At 47.4% G+C, this 19,605-nt stretch overlaps 1 protein-coding gene across 1 annotated transcript; it reads left to right on the top strand.

The window, feature by feature from the left end:
- Positions 1 to 16,445: 16,445 nt before the first annotated feature.
- LOC116639018 (PRAME family member 8-like) lies at positions 16,446 to 19,276 on the top strand. The gene is given in 3 exon segments (XM_032415146.1): positions 16,446 to 16,732; positions 17,173 to 17,730; positions 18,703 to 19,276. Coding segments are annotated over 3 exon segments (1,419 nt in total).
- The last annotated feature ends 329 nt before the right edge of the window (positions 19,277 to 19,605 follow it).

Here is a 19,605-nt window from a genome sequence, read left to right as displayed (position 1 = left end):
AGCCTGGCGCACGAGGTGCTGAGTCCTGTTTGCTGAAAGAGTGGTGGGAGGAAGGGAGTAAAGGAGGCTGGGCCAGGAGAAGAGCTCCAAGCGGTTGCCGTGGGCTGGCACCCCGCTTGGCACCCTGCTGGGCCCGCCAGCAGCCACTCGGCTGTCCCACAAACATCCTTTGAGCCGTGGTCGAACCAGACGCTGACATCACAGAGCCTTCCATCAGGCAGAGGAGAGGGATCTTAAACAAATACAGGACAGGACAGAGTGATGTTGGGGACAGGTTTACGGAATTCGGGACCTTGGTAGCCAGTGCGTCGTGAGGGAGATCAGTGGGGGTGTACTGAAGGAAAGGGGTCTTGAGAGCAATAATGGAGGCATGGAGACATGATCTATCAGGGAAGCCTTCCCCGAAGAAGGGGTATTCAGGCAGAGGCCTGAACACTGCCGGGGGGCGGGGGAGTGGGGGACTAGCCAGGTGCAGGGGCAGGTGGTGAGGGCAGAGGGGGTGGCCTAGATCGCAGGAACAGCATGTGTGAGGCTCCGTGCTGGGAAGGAGCTTAGCAGGTTTGTTAAAAGCCTGAAAGATGGTGTATGGGTTCCCTACCGCTGCTCTAACAAATACCACAAACTTAGTTGCCTAAAGCAACACAAGTTTATTCTCCTACAGTTCCGGAGGTGCTAAGTCCACAATGGGTTCTTCTGGAGGCTCTAGGGGTGAATGGGTTCCTTGTCTTTTTCTGCTTCGAGGGGACACCTACACTCCTCGACTCATGGTCTCCCCTCTCTCTTTCCAGAGCTGCAAGCAGCGTAGCATCTTCTCTCTCCACCTCCCTCCTGGGAGGACCCTTGTCAATACACAGGGTCCTGGATCATCCAGGATAATCCCTCCATCTCAAATCCGTAGTCACATCGGCGAAGTTCTTTTGGAATATAAACTAACATATTCAGAGGTTCGGGGGGGGGATGAGGATGCAGACATTGATTCAGTGTGGGTGGGTGCATTGTTCATCTGGAGCCTGGATGCAAGGCAGGAGTCCTGTGCATTCAGCGTGTTCCATCACTTAACCCCAGAGACATATCTAGTCCTTTTCAGGCGACTGGGAAGGCAAAGGGGCAATGGTGGGGGTGGGGGGTGGGGTGAAGCCCTGTGGCTGCCTGCATGGGTCAGCACTCCTTGGCCTTCCATACACACTGATTAAAAAGTGGCTTTAGGAGCGGCTGTGTGGCTCAGTCAGTTAAGCGTCCGACTCTTGATTTCGGCTCAGGTCATGATCTTGGAGTTGTGGGATCGAGCCCCGAATCTGGCTCTGTGCTCAGCAGGGAGTCTGCTTGAGATTCTGTCTCCCCACCCTCTCTCTCTCTGTCTCAAAAAAAAAAGAAAAAGAGAGAGAGAGAGAGAGAGAGACTGTGTAAATACTACAGTGGCCAGAAGTACTGGAATCGGATTAATAAGAATTTGAAAATCAGATTGAAACACTGTAACCAGATTAACAAATTGGGCTGCACAACCTGTAGCAGTGGCCCCAGTGAAACCAGGGGGGAGGATCACCCCATCTTTTCCAAAGGAGTGGAAAGGAGAGTGAGGATCTTTTCCCCACATCCCTGCTTCAGCTCCATTCTCAAACTTGAGTGGCATCAGCACAGCTGGACAGGGGCGGGGTTCTTGCCCTCTGAGTTTGTGGATCAGTAGGTCTGGGGTGGGGCCAAGAAGTCACATTCCCAGCAAGTTCTCCGGTGACGAAGTCTCTGCTGATGCTGCTGGTCTGGGGAACATACCTTGGGAACTACTCTAGGAGGCTGCCTTCTTATTTTACTTGTGCAATTTCTTTGGAATAACAGATTCTGGCATGAAAACAGTGTTGCAAACACCTGGACCTGACTTTCCCTAAGGCTTCCCAGCAACAGTAGGACCCTACTCTCCAGGATGTATTACAAAGTATAAAGTGAGCAGTCCATCTCCAGGTGCTGGGACAGCACAGTGAAAGGTTCAAGAGCACTGACCGCTGTGCCTTAGAATTCCAGTTTCACCGCGGACAGGCTGTGTGACCTTGAAGAAGTTACTGCCCCTCTCTGAATCTCTCTTCCTCTAGCAATGGGTACAGTAACTATTTCTAATGCAGAGACAAATACTGAGCCCAGAGCTTGGTACATAATAAATCCTCCGTAAATGGTGGCAACTATTGTTCAAAAAAATAAGTCAAGAAAACAGCCAAGGTCATGGAGGACAGCTGAGACCTGAGGCAGAGTATACTCTTGTGCCAGGCTTTCCCTCCGTCCAGACAAGATGCTTTTCACCGAGGAACCTGGCACTTTTTCAGAGCCAAGCCCCAGAGGCACCCCCTGGTGCTGTCCCACTGGCTGGGACAAGCCTGCCCCCTGCTGGCCAATTTGACACCAATCTACAGGCAGCTATTGTTTCAGGCTCAGGGTTTCTCTGGGATTGGCACTAACTGCAGATGTGAAAATAATTCAAAACCAGATTTTCTGATTGTTATTGGAAAACATCTGGCAGCTGGTGGTGAGCCTGGGTGTACCGATGCTTAGAGAATTCAAGCATGAATTTTTTTTTTAAGTTTTTATTTTGATCACCCAGTGCTCATCACGAAAAGTGCACTCCTTAATCCCCAGCCCCTATTTCCCCCATTCCCCACCCACCACCTCCCCTCTGGCAATCATTAGTTTGTTCTCTATAGTTAAGAGTCTGTTTCTTGGTTTCTCTCTCTCTCTTTTTTTTAAAATATTTTGTTATTAATCAGAGAGAGAGAGAGCACGAGCAGGGGGAGCAGCAGAGGGAGAGGGAGAAGCAGACTCCCCGCCGAGCAGGGAACCCGACTCGGGACTCGATCCCAGGACCCTGGGATCATGACCTGAGCCAAAGGCAGATGCTCAACCAACTGAGCCACCCAGGCATCCCAGTTTCTCTCTCTCATTTTCCTTTTGCTTGTTTGTTTTGTTTCTTAAATTCTAAATATGAGTGAAATCATATGGTATTTGTCTTTCTCTGTCTTATTTCACTTAGCCTAATACTCTGTAGCTCCAACCATGTCATTGCAAATGGCAAAATTTCATTCTTTTAAATGGCTCAATAATATTCTACTGTGTATATACAACCCATCTTCTTTATCCATTCATCAGTCAATGGACACTTGGGCTGCTTCCATAATTTGGGTATTGTAAATAATGCTGCTATAAACATAGGGGTGCATGTACCCATTTGCATTAGTGTTTTTGTATTCTTTGGGTAAATAGCCAGTAGTGCAATGACTGGGTCATAGGGTAGTTCTATTTTTAACTTTTTGAGGACCCTCCATACTGTTTTCCAGAGTGGCTGCACCAGTTTACGTTCCCACCAACAGTTCAAAAGCGTTCCTTTTTCTCCAAAATCCATGCCAACATTTGTTTCTAGTGGGTTTTTTTTTTTATTTTAGTCATTCTGACATGTGTGAGGTGATGTCTCATTATAGTTTTTATTTGCATTTTCCCGATGCTGAGTGATGTTGAGCATCTTTTCATGTGTCTGTTGGCCATCTGGTTGCCTTCTTTGGAGAAATGTCTGTTCATGTCTTCTGCCCACTTTCTAATTGGATTATTTGGGGTTTTTTTGGTGTTGAGTTGTATAAGTTCTTTATACATTTTGGATGCTAAACCTTTATCAGATATGTCATTTGAAATTATCTTCTCCCATTCAGTAGGTTGTCTTTCAGTTTTATTGATTGTTTCCTTTGCTGTGCAGATGCTTTTTATTTTGATGAAGTCCAAGAGTTTTATTTTTGCTTTTGTTTCTCTTGCCTCATGAGACATATCTAGAAAAATGTTGCTATGTTCAATGTCAGAGAATTTATTGCCTGTACTCTCTTCTAGGATTTTTATGGTTTCAGTTCTCGCATTTAGGTCTTTAATCCATTTTGAGTTTACTTTTGTGTATGGTGAAAGAAAGTGGTCCAGTTTCATTCTTTTGCATGTAGCTGTCTGGTTTTCCCAACACCATTTGTTGAAGAGACTGTCTTTTTCCCATTGGGTATTCTTTCCTGCTTTGTCAAAGATTAATTGTGAGTTTATTTCTGGATTTTTTATTCTGTTCTATTGATCAGTGTATCTAGTTTTGTGCCAGTACCATACTGTTTTGATTACTATAGCTTTGTAATATAACTTGAGGTCCAGAATTGTGATGCCTCCAGCTTTGCTTTTCTTTCTCAAGATTGCTTTGGCTATTCAGAGTCTTTTGTGGTTCCATACAAGTTTTAGGATTGTTTGTTCTAACTCTGTGAAAAATGCTGTTGGTATTTTCATAGAAATTGCATTGAATGTGTAGATCGCTTTGGGTGTATGGACATTTTAACAATGTTTGTTCTTCCAATCCATGAGCATGGAATATCTTTCCATTTGTTTGTGTCATCTTTAATTTCTTTCATCAGTATTTTATAGTTTTCAGAGCACTGGTCTTTCACCTCCTTGGGTAAGTTCATTCCTAGGTATTTTATTATTTTAGTACGATTATAAATGGGATTGTTTTCTAAGTTTCTCTTCCTGCTGCTTCATTATTAGTGTATAAAAATACAACAGATTTCTGTAGATTGATTTTTTTATCCTGTGACTTTACTGAGTTCATTTATCAGTTCTAGCAGTTTTTTGGTGGCGTCTTTGGAGTTTTCTATATAGACTATATAGTCTTTTGGTTTTTTGTGTCATATACAAATCGCAAAAGTTTTACTTCTTCCTATCAATTTGGATGCATTTATTTCTTTTTGTTGTCTGATTGCTGTGTCTAGGACTTCCAGTACTATGTTGAATAAAAGTGGTGAGAGTGGACAGCTTTGTCTTGTTCCTGACCTTAGGGGGAAAGCTCTCAGTTTTTCACCATTGAATATGATGTTAGCTGTGGGTTTTTCATATATGACTTCTATTGTGCTGAGATATGTTCCTTCTAAACCTACTTTGTTGACGGTTTTTATCATGAATGGATGTTGTACTTTGTCAAAAGCTTCTTCTGCATCTATTGAAATGATCATTTATATGGTTTTTATCCTTTCTTTTATTGATGTGATGTACACACTGATTGATTTTGCAAATATTTAACTGTCCTTGCATACCAAGAATAAATCCTACTTGATCGTGGTGAATGATTTTTTTAAATATATTGTTGTGGGGCGCCTGGGTGGCTCAGTCATTAAGCGTCTGCCTTCAGCTCAGGTCATGATCTCAGGGTCCTGGGATTGAGCCCCGCGTCGGGCTCCCTGCTCTGCGGGAAGCCTGCTTCTCCCTCTCCCACTCCCCCTGCTTGTGTTCCCTCTCTCGCTGTGTGTCTCTCTCTCTCTCTCTGTCAAATAAATAAAAAGTCTTTAAAAAATAAAATAAAATAAAATATATTGTTGGATTTGGTTGCAAGTATTTTGTTGAGGATTTTTTCATCCATGTTCATCAGAAATATAGGCCTGAAGTTCTCTTTTCTTGTGGTGGTGTCTTCATCTGGTTTTGAATAATCCTGGCCTGATTCAATTTCTTTGCTGGTAATTGATCTATTCAAATTTTCTATTTCTTCATGTTTCAGTTTTGGTAGGTTACATGTTTCTAGGAATTTATCCATTCCTTCCAGGTTGTCCAGTTTGTTGGCATATAGTTTTTCATAATATTCTCCTATAATTATTTGTATTTTTGTGGTGTTTGTTGTTATTTCTCCTCTCTCATTTGTGATTTTATTTATTTGGGTCTTTTATCTTTTCTTTTTGATAAGTCTGGCTAGGGATTTATCAATTTTATTAATTTTTTCAAAGAACCAGCTCCTGGTTTTGTTGATCTGTTCTATTTCTTTTTTAGTATATCATTTATTTCTGCTCTAATCTTTATTATTTCCCTTCTTCTGCTGGCTTTCGGCTTTCTTTGTTGTGCTTTCTCTAACTCCTTTAGATGCAAGATTTGGTTGTTGAAGATTTTTCTTGTTTCTTCTTCTTTTTTTTTAAGATTTTATTTATTTATTTATTTGAGAGAGAGAGAGTGAGAGAGCACAAGATGGGGGAGTGTCAGAGGAGAGGCAGATTCCCTGCTGAGTGGGGAGCCTGATGTGGGGCTTGATCCTGGGACTCCAGGATCATGACCTGAGCCGAAGGCAGACGCTTAACTCACTGAGCCACGCAGGTGCCCCAGATTTTTTTTGCTTCTTGAGGTAGCCTTATGTTGCTATATGCTTCCCTTTTAGGACCACCTTTGCTGTATCCCAAAGGTTTTGGACTGCTTTGTTTTCATTTTCATTTGTTTCCATGTACTTTTTTTTATTTCTTCTTTTATTTCCTGGTTGACCCATTCATCATTTAGTAGCATGTTGTTTAACCTCCATGTAACCGTGGTCTTTCCAGATTTTTTCTTGTGGTTGACCTCCAGTTCCATAGTATTGTGGTCAGAAAAGTTTAATGGTATGATTTCAATCTTTTTGTATTTATTGAGGCCTGTTTTGGGCCTAATATGTAATCTATTTTGGAGAATGTTCCATGTTCACCTGAAAAGAATGTGTATTCTGCTGTTTAAGGATGGGATGTTCCGAATATATCTGCTAGATCCATCTGGTCCAGTGTGTCATTCAAAGCCATGGTTTCTTTGTTGGTTTCCTTTTAGATGATCTGTCCATTGCTGTAAGTGGGGTGTTAAAGTCCCCTACTATTACTGTATTATTATTGATTAGTTCCTTTATGTTTGTTATTAACTGTTTTATGTGTTTGGGTGCTCCCAAGGTGGGGGCAGAGAATTCAGGCGTGAATTTGAGAGCACACCCTTGTTGGCCTGCAAGCCTGTGAGGCTCACTCCCTGGTCCCAGTTCCAGCCAGCTGAGAAACAGGATGTCTCTGAGGTCTCTGGACAGACTGCGGGGGAACTGTGGTTACCTAGCTGTTCTTCCAGACCTGAAACTGACATTGGTTAGGGGCCTTGGCTTTGGAACGTGCTGGGGCTGGAATCCCCCTTGCCCCTCCAACCCTCCACCACCGGGTATAAAATACAAAATCAGTCCGGGAGACATTTGCAAATAGCCGTTGCATAAGTACATATATGGTTTTATATGAATAGAATTCTATTGCATATGCTATTCTGTACATGATTTTATTTTTCATCCTGTGATGTAATCGTCGGCAATCTAGCATGGCCCAGCAGACTTCTTACTTTTTATTATATACCTGCTCCCTTCCTGTTCCTTTTAATCTCAGAAAGTCACAACCAAGCTCTAGAGGGTCTCTTGCCCCCTCACACCCTACATTCGCTCTAAGCAAATCCTGCTGATTCCACCTAGGGTGTCCACAAAGCCGTCCCCACTGCCACTCAAGTGCAAGCCAGGATCCCCCATTTGGAGCTCAGAGTCTCCTGGCTGCTATCTCTGCTTTGCTGTTAACTCCGCCATGGAACAATAGTCCAGTAGCAGTGAGGGGAGGTGACCGGGGAAACCTGCATCAGTCATGTCACAACCCTACTTACAAACTTCTGTCCCTGTGCTTCCCCCAGGTTCAAGGTGAGACCGGTGCACCTTCCATGGGACCCTCCCCTGCAGCTAACTCTGGGCCCACAGTGCCCCCTGGTGGCCGGAGACCCAAGGTCGTCTGGACAGAGAGACCAAGGGAGGAGGTAAGTGAGCAAAGACCGGGCACTTTAGGTTTGGAAAAGATTTTGGAAGAGCAAAAGCTTAGAAGACCCAGAGTGTTGGTGGGAGACAGGAGAGTCTAACAGTCCTCTCTGGGGTGGTGCCTACTCGCCTGGTTTTGGAGATGGGGCTGGAACGGGAGAGCAGGTGGCATCAGGATGGGCCGAAAGCTCGCCTCTGGGGCCTCTCATCAGACCAGTGCCCATGTCTGTGCAGGACAGGGCACTGGGCTGTGTCTGGGTCAGTTATCAAGGAACTTCCTGGGAACGTGGGCTCTCAGTCAACTCCTTCCCTCCAGAATGTCTCTCCCACCTGCAGAGACCTGCCACGAGGTCTCTGTGGAAACGCCAGTTATGGGGACATGGGACCTGTGCTTTCCACTCGGAAGTTCAGGGGACAGCCTTTACTTTTCACGGCCCTGTGACTTTTGCTGACTTGATTGCTGGTGGTGCTTCCTGAGCATAGGCCACGATAAGGAAAAATCCACCGCACAGATGGGTGTGGGGCTGGGTGTGTGGGTCCCGGGCGGGAGCCAGAACGTGGAACCCAGCTCCTCAGGTCCCACAGAAGCGAGGCCCCAGACGGACCTACCCTTGCCCCCCAGACCCTAAGTCCTCTCTTGCTTGCCCCGCACCCCGTATTTCTCCACACTCCTTTTGCCTGTAGCGCACTGTGTGTTGCTGACCTCACAATTCGTATTATAATTATTCTGAGAAATTATGCCCAACACTGGACTGGAAAGAGAAGTTAAAGGGACAACATTTTACACTGGAAGAGATGAAAGCAAATATTTGCACTTAGGAGCGATTTAGCTGTCTAAGCTAAGACAACCAAGTGAGAAGTTGCAGCTAGAATGTGGCCTGGTGCTGGGGCTGACCCCTGCGAGTCAGATGGTACCAGCTTTTTTGGATGGCGTGCACAAGATTAACTAACAATATAAGGAGAAAAGAACCATCACGAAACTCCTCACCACTAGGGAGAAATCACTGCTATCCCTTTTGGGTAAACTTTCTTCCTAGATCAACAGCTCTCAAAGTTTGGGTCTCAACACTCCTTTAGATCCTTAACATTTTAATAATAATAATAATCTTTGATACATTTATCAAAGATCCCAAAGAGCTTTTGCTTAGGGGGGTTATGTCTATTAATATTTGCCATATTAATTAAAGTGGAAAAATGTTAAGAACATGTTTATTAATGCAGTTACATATAACAGTACCCAACCTATCACCTATGAAATATGAATGCCATATTTTTATCAAAAGCAGTTATGTCTTCCCAAAATTCAAAAAAGATTTAGTGTGAAGCATGGCATTAAAAAAAATAACAGCTTTATTGGGATATAATTTACATGCCACACAATTGATCCATTTAAAGGATAGAAGTCCAGCGCTATGGGGTCCACGTGTGTCTACCTCTGAGTCTCTCTGCAGTGACTGAATTGGTCTGTGCTCTGACCAGTTTGCTCCCCTACAGCTTGATCTCCATGCATCCTTCCCGGTGAGCATGAAAGCATTAATCAGATCATGGAAATCTTTCCATGGATCCTCTCTTTGTTCCGAGTCCCACGTGATCTGCCGGTGCCCCCTGCCCAGCCTCAGCGTCTTTCTTTCTGTTCTCAAGTTGGCTACACCCTTGACTACATCGGGATCTGCAGTCTTCCCAGTGACCCAACATAATCCCCTCAACTGACAAACATTCTTCGCTTGACCAACCCTTAGCTGGGCTCCTACACCTTCTCCTAGGCCCATCTGTGCATTGCTTGTAAAATCCAGTTTTTAGCAAGATCCCTGCTAAGTTGGTTCAGCAAGAATCCCCCACTACTTGATACCTGACCAAAATCACCCCCCACCCCGGGGTTGCCTCCAGCAGGAAGCCTGTCAGGTTGGTCCCCACGCCCCCCTCCCCATCTCCTGCACTCCTTGGCTGTTAATCCCCAGTTGTCCCTGTTGTATTAGGGATAGAGTCCTGTTCTATCCTATTGCAACAGTCCTGAATAAAATCTGCCTTCCCTCTAACCTCTGTCTGTCTCTGGTTTTCTTTGACACAACTCTGGCTCAAGAACGGTGCTTTCGGACAACCCAAAAACCCAAGTGAGACACACCCCCCCTTTGTAGTTTTCCATCCCAGCCCCTGTGTTCTCTTCAGAGAACCAGCTACAACCTGCCACTTCACAACGGTGGTCTTCTTGTGACAGCCTGTGAGCGGGAGGCTGTGTCTGTCTCGCTGGGCACCGTGTCACCCGCGGCAGCAGCCACTCAGGGACAAGGGCTTGTCGAGTGATTCAAGGAGAAAGGAGGCAGGAGGAGGCTGGGGTCTGCAGTCCCCAGGTGAGGAAGATGGGGGTTACCAGCGGCTCTCTGTGAGAAGCTGGGTCCATTGGAGGGGACCCCGTTTGCATGGAAATATGTACGTAGACCAGCTTAGAGGCAGTCACGCTTCCAGGATGGAGTGGGTCCCAGGGCAGAGACAAGCAAAAGGTCCCCATCTTCCTGGACAGCCAGTGCCACTGAGGAGTCCAGCAAAACGACCTGGAATGGGAGACTATGAGACCATTAGGTGAAAGCCCACATTTGGAGATGATGTCAAATGTTGAACTTGAGACCCTGAGGGCCGGCACTCATCCCCCTCTCCCAGGACCTTAGCTGAGCCTGGCCTGACTCCCAGATGCAAGAATTCCAGGAGGGTGGGCGCCTGGGTGGCTCAGTTGGTTAAGCGACTGCCATCGGCTCAGGTCATGATCCTGGAGTCCCGCGATCGAGTCCTGCATCGGGCTCCCTGCTCAGCAGGGAGTCTGATTCTCCCTCTGACCCTCTTCCCTCTCGTGCTCTCTATCTCTCATTTTCTCTCTCTCAAATAAATAAATAAAATCTTAAAAAAAAAAAGAAAAGAATCCCAGGAGGGCAAGGGACAGGGGAAACCTGCTGTGATCTCAGGGGAGGGGAAGGAGCCAGGGGGACTCCCTCCCTCCCGGCCAAGTGCCTTGGGCCTGGGTCTAGGGATATCAGACCCTCGTAGGATCTGGGGTGCCTCAAAGGCTACCACAGTTATCCTCTAAGCATGTCCTCTGGGGAAGAGGGACACGGGATGGGAGAGGACCCAGGGCCCACCCCTGTACCCCTGACCAGGTGGAGAGAAAGGGGTTTCCCACAACGCAGGCCCCTGCAGTGGGTCCTGGCCTCACCCCTCGCCCTCTGAGACCCCCACAGAGCCCCCTCCCCAGCCCAAGAACAAAATCCTCCTGGACTCCCTGGTGCACCCCACTCATGATCTGTGATCTGTGGGTCCTGTGAGTTTCCACCCCGAAGGACACAGAAACCAGGTTTGGTCAGAGAAACCACGCTCACACTAGTAAGAATATTTTCCTCCCGCTGTTCTAGGGACTTGCTGATCAGCGCCCTTTGTCTTAATGGCACCAGTGTGTGGGGGGAGGCATGTGGCATAGTGTTTGGACAAAAGGCACGGATATCCAGACCCTGCTCCCTCCATTTTCTTGCAGGGTGACCTTGGACCGGTCAAGGGCTCCCCTCCCTCCTGGGCCACTGTTGGTCTCAGGCTCACATTCCCATATCTCTCAGAGATGCATAACAGAGGAAAGTGTGTGAAGAAAGGGATGGAGATGTCCCAGGAGAAGTGACATGGCAAAAAACTTCACATTAACGGAACTCGTGGGGATATTTCATGACACTGGAAGCACAAAAGATCAAATGTGGGAGGCTGAGCCAAAGTTAGGGGTATAACAATTCACCAAACTTAGAGGAGATGCTTGCTCCCTGTCCCCAGCGAAGCCATGAGAAGGTGATCACTGTTCAAACTACTCTTGATACATTTTTTACAAGGAAAAAAAGCACTTTAATTCTCAATGTTTTAAACGACACTGTACTAAATAAATATTAGTTTTACTGGGTTTTTTTTTTCATTTCTCTGTACATTGATAACCACAGTAAGAGAGTTCTTAAAAATTTTTGAAGGCCATGAGATAAACATAATTTTTCCCATTGATTATTAGGACTGCTTTGTACTTTCGGCTTGCACTCATTTTTACCATCCTGCACTGCCGCGACCGGGGTCCGGTCTACCTGCATTTAATTTACTGTTCAGCTGATGAGTTTTTTGTTTTTTGTTTTTGTCTGCCTCGATGGAAAGTAAGGTCTGCACATAGGAGATAACGCTGAAAGCTGGACTGGGCCATATTTGTTGGCTGTTTCCCCATCACCCAGAATAGCGGTTGGCATACCCTTGGCATCCAGGAAAGACTTTTTTTTTTTAAATTGAGGAACAATCGACCAATACAATTGTATATACTTAAAATGAACAATGTGATGATTGATATAGGTCTACATGTGCAATGTTGACCAAGATCAAGTCATGAACACATCTGTTCCCTCACGCAGTTAACTCTGTGTGTGTGAGAAATGCTTAAGACCTACGCCCAGCAGGGCGCCCGGGTGGCTCAGTCGGTTAAGCGTCTGCCTTCGGCTCAGGTCATGATCCCGGGGTCCTGGGATCGAGCCCCGCATCGGGCTCCCTGCTCTCAGCGGGGAGCCTGCTTTTCCCTCTCCTTTTGCCTGCTGCTCCCCCTGCTTGTGCTCTCTCTCTGTCAAATAAATAAATAAAATCTTAAGAAAAAAAAGACCTACTCCCAGGAACTTTCAAATATACAACACTGTCTTCTTAACTGGGGTCACCGTGCTGTACATTTGCTCCTCAAAGAGATATGAGCACCCCATTCTCACGGCAGCTTTAGTCACAAGAGCCAAGATATGGAAGCAACCTAAATGTCCTTTGATAGGTGAATGGATAAAGAAAAAAAAAAAGGGATATATGTCCTCAATAGAATATCAAGCAGCCATCACAAAGAAGGAAATCCTGTCATTTGGGACAGCATGGATGAACCTGGAGGGCATTATGTTCAGTGAACTATAGCCAGCCAGAAAAAGACAAATACTATATGACATCACATATATGTGCAATCTAAAAACAACAACAACAACAAACAAAAAAAGCCAATTTTGCAGAAACAGAGAATAAAATGATGGTTGCCAGGGGATGGGGAGGAGGGAAAAAATGGGTGATGTAGATCAAAGGGTACACATTTTCAGTTATAAAAAGAATAAGTAAACACTTGTAATGAATCAAGGAGAGGGGAGTGAGGGGGTGGTATAAGGTATTGGGTATTGGGGGAACATCCAGTGTGCCAAGACTTTGCAGCGCATGTGTTCACAGAATCCCCCATCCCCCAGGCTCCTGCAGTCCTCAGCCCTAGACATTGGAGGATTTTTCCCACAAGGGGAAGGCCAGGGCCTCCCAAACCACTGGGGTTCCCTGGGCTCCACCTTTGTTCTCTCTCACCAACAGCCTGTTGGGCCTTGGTTTTACTTGCATGGACCATGACCTTCCTTTGGCTTGCAGGAGATGTAAGGTCACTTGGCTGACACGGACATGGGGCCAGACCCCATGTGGTCTCATTTTCTCCTGGAAAGCCAAATTGTCCAAGTCCAAAGAGACCATAATGAGTGAGGAGACTGAACAGCCCATTTTTGGCCTGATGCCAACACCTAGCTCCCCCCACAACTGGCCCCTCAGCTTTGCACCCAGAATGGATGCTTGCCATTTTCTCTCTCTGGACTTTCCCCCGGCCTGATTCTGTGCCCTTGGAGTGGGGACTGCCTCTGGAATCTCACTAGTGAGTGCAAACAAAGCCAGGCCTTTGGGAACTCTCAGCCCCCAAATCCAGTCCCATAGTGCCCCCGGTGGTCTCAGCCTTGAAGGGACACAGCCCTATGAGAGCCAGAGGACTTGTTCTCCTGCTCAACTGACACTTCCCTCCTTCTGTCTCATTCTGGGCTCTGCACCAGCTCCTCTGGCCTTTCCCTGCTCTTGCTTCTCTCCCTTCTCTTGGTTCTTCTGGCCTTACCCCACCTGGAGGGAGCCAGCAGACATCCTCCCCACCCCATGCTTCTACAAGCTAGTCCCCCGGGCTTAATTGTCTGGACCCAGGGTGATTTGCCATCAAATCTGTATTGGTGAGGAAGAAAGAGAACAGCCTTTTGTTTAGGGCAAGATATTGGTGGATCTAAAGTGGAACTGGAGAGGGAAAGTAGGGTTAAAAGAGATTTGGGCTTTTAAAAAGACACAGAAGGCAAGACATTTCAGGATAAGAAGAGATCTGCCTTGGGAGAGAAAAAACATTTATTGGATCCCAGTAGAACTTTGTCAGCTCAAGGGCTGGGCCAAGAGAACCAAAGGGGAGAGCCACTGCGTGGGGCCTGGTTCCCAGAGCCTTTCACCAGCCTGACACCTCCAGGAAGACCAGAAGAGTCAGGGTCCTCCTCTGTAACCCCAAAGGGGTCACTTTCCAGCATTTTCTGGAATCTTCTTTGGATCTGTGCCTTGTGGCTAGTCATATTTTCCAAAACAGCCCAGTAGAGCTTGAGAAGAATTTCTTGATTTCTGCTGATACCATTGGAAGGGTCTCCATGCTCCATGGTTTTTTTTTTTTTTTTTAAGATCTTATTTATTTATTTGAGAGAGAGAGAGAGAGAACGAACAGTGGGGAGGAGGAGAGGGAGAGAGAGAAGCAGACCCCCTGAGCAGGAAGCCCAACTCGGGGCTCGATCCCAGGACCCCGAGATCATGTCCTGAACCGAAGGCAAACGCTTAACCGACTGAGCCACCCAGGCATCCCTGATTCCATTTTTCTGGGGGAAGTACTTTTTTCCTCCTGGGAGGGTCTGAAGGCAGAATCTCCCTTCTTGCCCTCAAGAATGACATCGTCTTTAGTTCAACCACTCCCTTGTTAATGTCTCAACTCTCCCCAGAGAAGTGTCTTTCAATCTCCTTGCTCCCTAAGGAAAATAATCCATATTTTACCATCTTGGGTTATTCATGGGGTCCCATTGGGATCCCCCAACTCTGCCTTGCCCAGCCCCCACCCCCACTTCTCATTGTGACTTTGATTTGATCTCCTTCAGAGGAGTCTTATGGCCTGGAGGACCGGCCACATCCTCAACTGCACCACCTCCCTGAGTGGACTCCTCATTTGCTATATTACCTGACATAACACCTAGGTGACAACTTGATTCAGAGACTTCTGTTTTCTTTGGGGATGACACCACTGTCTTCATGAAGCTGTTTCAACCCTGGAACATCATGATCATTTTAATGTGGTCAGAGATCCCCCAACAATGACTGCTCTCTAATGTCAGAAATAGATCGAACTTCCCTGTCTCACACCCAGGACTACAACTATACCCTATCAGTGAAACTCAATCAATTTTTGTGGAGCGAACCAATGAATGAGTCCTTGACTTCCCCTCCCTAATCCTTTCTCCTTCCTGAATAGGTATATGAGTCAATCAATTAATCTAGAGAAAAGCAAAGACCCAAATCAGGATTAACTGGATGGAGATTGAAGAATCTCATTAAGTATTGTTTTCCAATTGGAAGTCGGTGGTTGAAAGGGGTAGGGGAGAAGTGATAAGAAAGGTGTATAAAAGCCTCAGGCACCAAAGAAGAGATGCAGAGCCCTCCATCCCTGGAGCCACCCACCTGGGTTCTCCACCAGGTCTGAGGCTTAAGGACCTGGCCATCTGCGTCAGAGCTGGTAAGTTGCTGTCCCAGCAAAGGATATTCCCATCTGAACTAGGGCAGCCAGTCCTGCATGGTGACATGCAGCCCAAGATGGCACAAAGGTTTCCTTTTTCTTTCTTAGATGAACAGATTTAAGGCTTTGGTTTTGCCTAAATCCCAAACATTTTTATCTTGTGCTTTGGTTCATGTCATTCTTAATGCCTTAACCAGGCAGACTTTTTTTTTTTTATGAAAAACATCTCACTGTTTGGAATTTTATTTTTTGATATTTTAAACAGTTTGTGCCCTTAGATTATCACTCATATACTTCATGGCTTTGTGATTTTACCAGTTTTTGCTTTTTTAACTAAAATCTTAAAAACATCCCATATGATATTTTTTTAAGAGAGAAGTTTTTATTCTGACTGCGAACTATTTCTTCCCCTGAACTCCTTCCCAAAATGGTAATGCTAATATAGTGCATGAAAATGTACACTTCAGTATTTTCCATTGCTGCTCCCAAATTCTATATAATACTGTTTCATGGTTTTTACAATTTCTTATTTAAGGGAGGGGGCACCTGGGTGGTTCAGTTGGTTAAGCGTCTGCCTTCAGCTTAGGTCATGATCTCAGGGTCCTGGGATCGAGTTCTGTGCGGGGCTCTCCAATCACTGGGGAGTCTGCTTGTCCCTTATCCTCTGCCCACCCCCCAAAATAAATAAATCTTTTAAATAAGAAATTTTAAAATGAAAATGAATAGCACCCATTTTAGAGGTATCTCTTTAATGTTTCCCAGTCGGGTTAACAGTGGGAACTGAGGATGCGTTAGGCCACATGACACTCCCATTCCTGTTGTTTTAGGGCCTAAAGTGATGGTCTAAAAGATTTCCCCCCCAAAAAGTGGGGGTCAGCTCCCAGGCTTCTCAGTACCCACTTCCCAGTGACACTGGAATCAAGCCAAGTGGTGGGTGGAACCATATGGGTTGGTTGCTGCATTTCCTTCTCCTGGGTGCTTGTGAGACGCTCTGTCCTGGTCCTTGTGAGATGCTCTGCAGGGGCAGAGTGATGGCTGCATGGCCACAGAGCCCAGAGTAGAACTAGAGTAAGCTGAGGCTCTTCTACCATTTTCAGAGCGGTGACTCTGGCCCTGAGTTGGTTCATCTGAAGGATGGGGAGGAGACGGGCATGCCCAGGCTTGGCTTGAGAAGGATGCCTTGTTCCCTTGACATTTCCACAGGATTCCTTTCAGAGCAGATTCAGGATGAGCATCCAGGCCCTACCCAGACTCCTGGAACTGGCGGGAAAGAGCCTGCTGAAGGACGAGGCCTTGGCCATTGCTGCTCTGGAGTATCTGCCCTCAGAGCTCTTCCTGCTGCTGTTCATGGTGGCCTTTGCTGGGAGATACAACAAGACCCTGAAAGCGATGGTGTGTGCCTTTCCCTGTGCCCGCCTCCCTCTGGGGGGCCTGATGCAGACTCCTCACCAGGCGACCTTACAAGCAGCGCTCAGTGGGCTTGACGTCTTGCTTGCCCAGAAGGTTCTCCCCAGGTAAGGCTCATCCACGTAGCCTGGGAGGGTCCTGGGTGTCCTGGAAGAAGCCTCTGGGGTCACAGAAAGTAGATGGTCAAGGGCTGGATGAGAGGCTTCTGATGATGGCAATGAAGGTGCTCAGAGGCCTTGGCCATTGCTGAGCTCACTGTGGGAGATGCCTTCTGGAGGTACGGGCCTGCTTAAGACGCAGGAGTGCCTGAGAGAAGACGCCCCCCGCCTCCTCCCCATGATACTTCCAGGTACTAGAAGTGGAGACAAGGGGAGATGGAAGGGAAAAGGAGATAGAGAAAAGTGAGTCAGGGAGGGAAGAGGGCGAGGGAGCAGCTGATGTCTTCTCACAGGTGGGAAGTCCAACTACTGCCTAAATTGAGACTCATGTTCTCATCCACACTGATCTTAAAAGCATCTTGGCCAAGCTTCGGTTTTCCCCACATGAGGCGGAAACTGAAGGTGCTGGATTTACGGAATACTGGTCAGAACTTCTGGAGAGTGTGGTCTGGAGCCAGGGCCCATGTGTCCCCACCGATGGGACCAGTGGCCAAGGATGGTGTAAGGATGAGGTAGCCCTTGGCTCCCTTGGTCGTGTCCATAGACCTCTGCCTCAGGGACAGGACCCAGGATGAATGCCTCACCTACCTCCTTAGGTGGGCCGCACAGAGAAGTTCACTCCACCTGTGCTGTAAGAAGCTAAAGATTTTTACAATCCCCATCCAAAATATTAAGAAGGTCCTGAATATGGTGCAGCTGGACAGTATCCTGGAGGTGGAAGTGAACTGCACTTGGAAGCTGTCCACCCTAGGGATGTTTGCTCCTTACCTGGGCCAGATGAGTAACGTGCAGAGACTCGTGCTCTCCCATATCCACATGACGCCCTCCAAGGAGGAGAAGCAGCATGTCGCCCGATTCACCTCTCAGTTCCTCCGGCTGCACCACCTACAGAAACTCTCTATGGATCCTCCCTCCTTCCTGGAGGGCCGCCTGGACCAGATGCTCAGGTGGGAGGTGGCAACCCCGGGGGGTGTCACAGTGAATGCGAGACTGGGATGTCAGGTGCACTGTCTCATTTGCTGCTCTATCCTGAGTGTGGTATCACACAACCATCCACATAAAGGTCTGGGGCTATGGAAAGAGACACCTTGCCAGGAAGCTACGCACTGGAGGGGGGCTCAGATATAGTGAGGGTGGGTTTGTGAATTCTTCCTTAGGAAGAGACGTCCAAGTTTAAATGACTTAGGGAAATAGGAAAAGGGAAGAGGGCATTCAAGAGGGGAAACCACAGCAGACCTGAGCATCTCCAAAGAGAAGCCCTGCGCTCAGCAGCTTCATGAACATGCATGAGTCTGTAAAAGGTTTTGTGCTCCAGGTCCGGGAATGAACATGGAATGTTCGATTCTGGAGGTAAGGGAGTGGGAGAAGAAAGAATCGTGAAAAGTGGTAGAAAGTGTGCTGATGATGCGGGGATGTAGGTGAGCCCCCGCAGACTGGCACCCCCAGTTGAGGCTGGGGGATCTTGCCCAGGTTTGTTCTTTGTCTCCCACTAGCCTCACCTGGCCAGAGATACAGGGGCCTAAGGCCCAAGCAATGGCCTGAAGGAAGCCTGAGTTGAGAGCATTTATGGCCTTCTGTCCATATTAAGATTCATCGATGCCCTCCCTTGATTGAGACCCTGTGTCAGACTGATCCTATTCTAGTGCATTCCGTTACCTTCATTCATTTCCATAAGTTAAGTTAGAGTATGTTGTACTCTGCTTGACAGATGAGGAAAGGGAGCTTTAAAAATTTTGTGAGCCTGACCCAGTCACACAAGGGAAGGTGGAAGGCCCCAGCCTAAAATGAGGCTGGGATGCTGGGTACTGACCTTCATTGTGATGGTCACAATCATGTTGGCCTTGGACAAGTCAGTTGTCTCCCCTTTGAGGCCATCTGCACCCCGGTTCCCCAAGCCTAACTGCTTGGTTTCTCCCCAGGTGCCTGAAGACCCCTTTGGAGACCCTCTCCATAACAAACTGTCAGCTCACAGAATCGGACTTGGCCCACCTCTCCCGGTGCCCCAACGTCAGCCAGCTGAAGGACCTGGATCTGAATGGCATCAGCCTGACCTATTTCAGCCCTGAGCCCCTCCAAGTTCTGCTAGAGAAAGTGGCAGCCACCCTCCAGGACCTGGACTTAGATCTGTGTGGACTCACAGAAGCCCACCTCGAGGCCGTCCTGCCAGCCCTGAGCCACTGTCACCAGCTCTGGACCTTCAGTGTCCGTGGGAACCTCCTCTCTGGGGCCGTCGTGGGGAGGTTGCTGCGCCCCACCGCCCGGCTGCGCCATCTGCGCCTAGAGCTCTATCCTGCCCCTCTGGAGAGTTATGACCCTCAGGGAGCTCTCCACCTGGGGAGATTTGCCCAGGTTCGGGCTGAGCTGACAAAGATCCTGAGGGACTTAGGATTGCCCAGGACCATCTGGCTTAGCACCAGCCCCTGTCCTCACTATGGCAGCAAGATATTCTATGATTCAGAGCCCATTATGTGCCCCTGTCATATGTCTGCCTAGTTGGGTGCATTAACCAACAAGTGTCTTCTGGGCGTTTAGAAACTGAAATCTAGAACATAGCTGCATCGCTCGAAACAGGAACACAGACCCCCGGTTTCAGATATCTGTTCAGTGTGAATGGGAGAGGGAAGGTGACCCAGCGGGAGGACAGGATAGCAGACAGAGAAGCCTTGACTCAGGGAGTTGCTGGGACCTTCCGGGACATGTGTCCTATAGTCAGAAATGTGAATCTGAATTTCCGGAGGGGGTTTGAGCTTGAGACTCACATGTGGGAGTTATCCCTGTGTGGACCCTTGTAAAGAAAGGGTAGGAAATAAAGAACCTCAGTG

Source organism: Phoca vitulina, unplaced genomic scaffold (assembly GCF_004348235.1).
Source record: "Phoca vitulina isolate PV1807 unplaced genomic scaffold, GSC_HSeal_1.0 scaffold2, whole genome shotgun sequence".
Lineage (NCBI taxonomy): Eukaryota > Metazoa > Chordata > Mammalia > Carnivora > Phocidae > Phoca > Phoca vitulina.
This window is presented reverse-complemented; position numbering and strand designations above follow the sequence as displayed.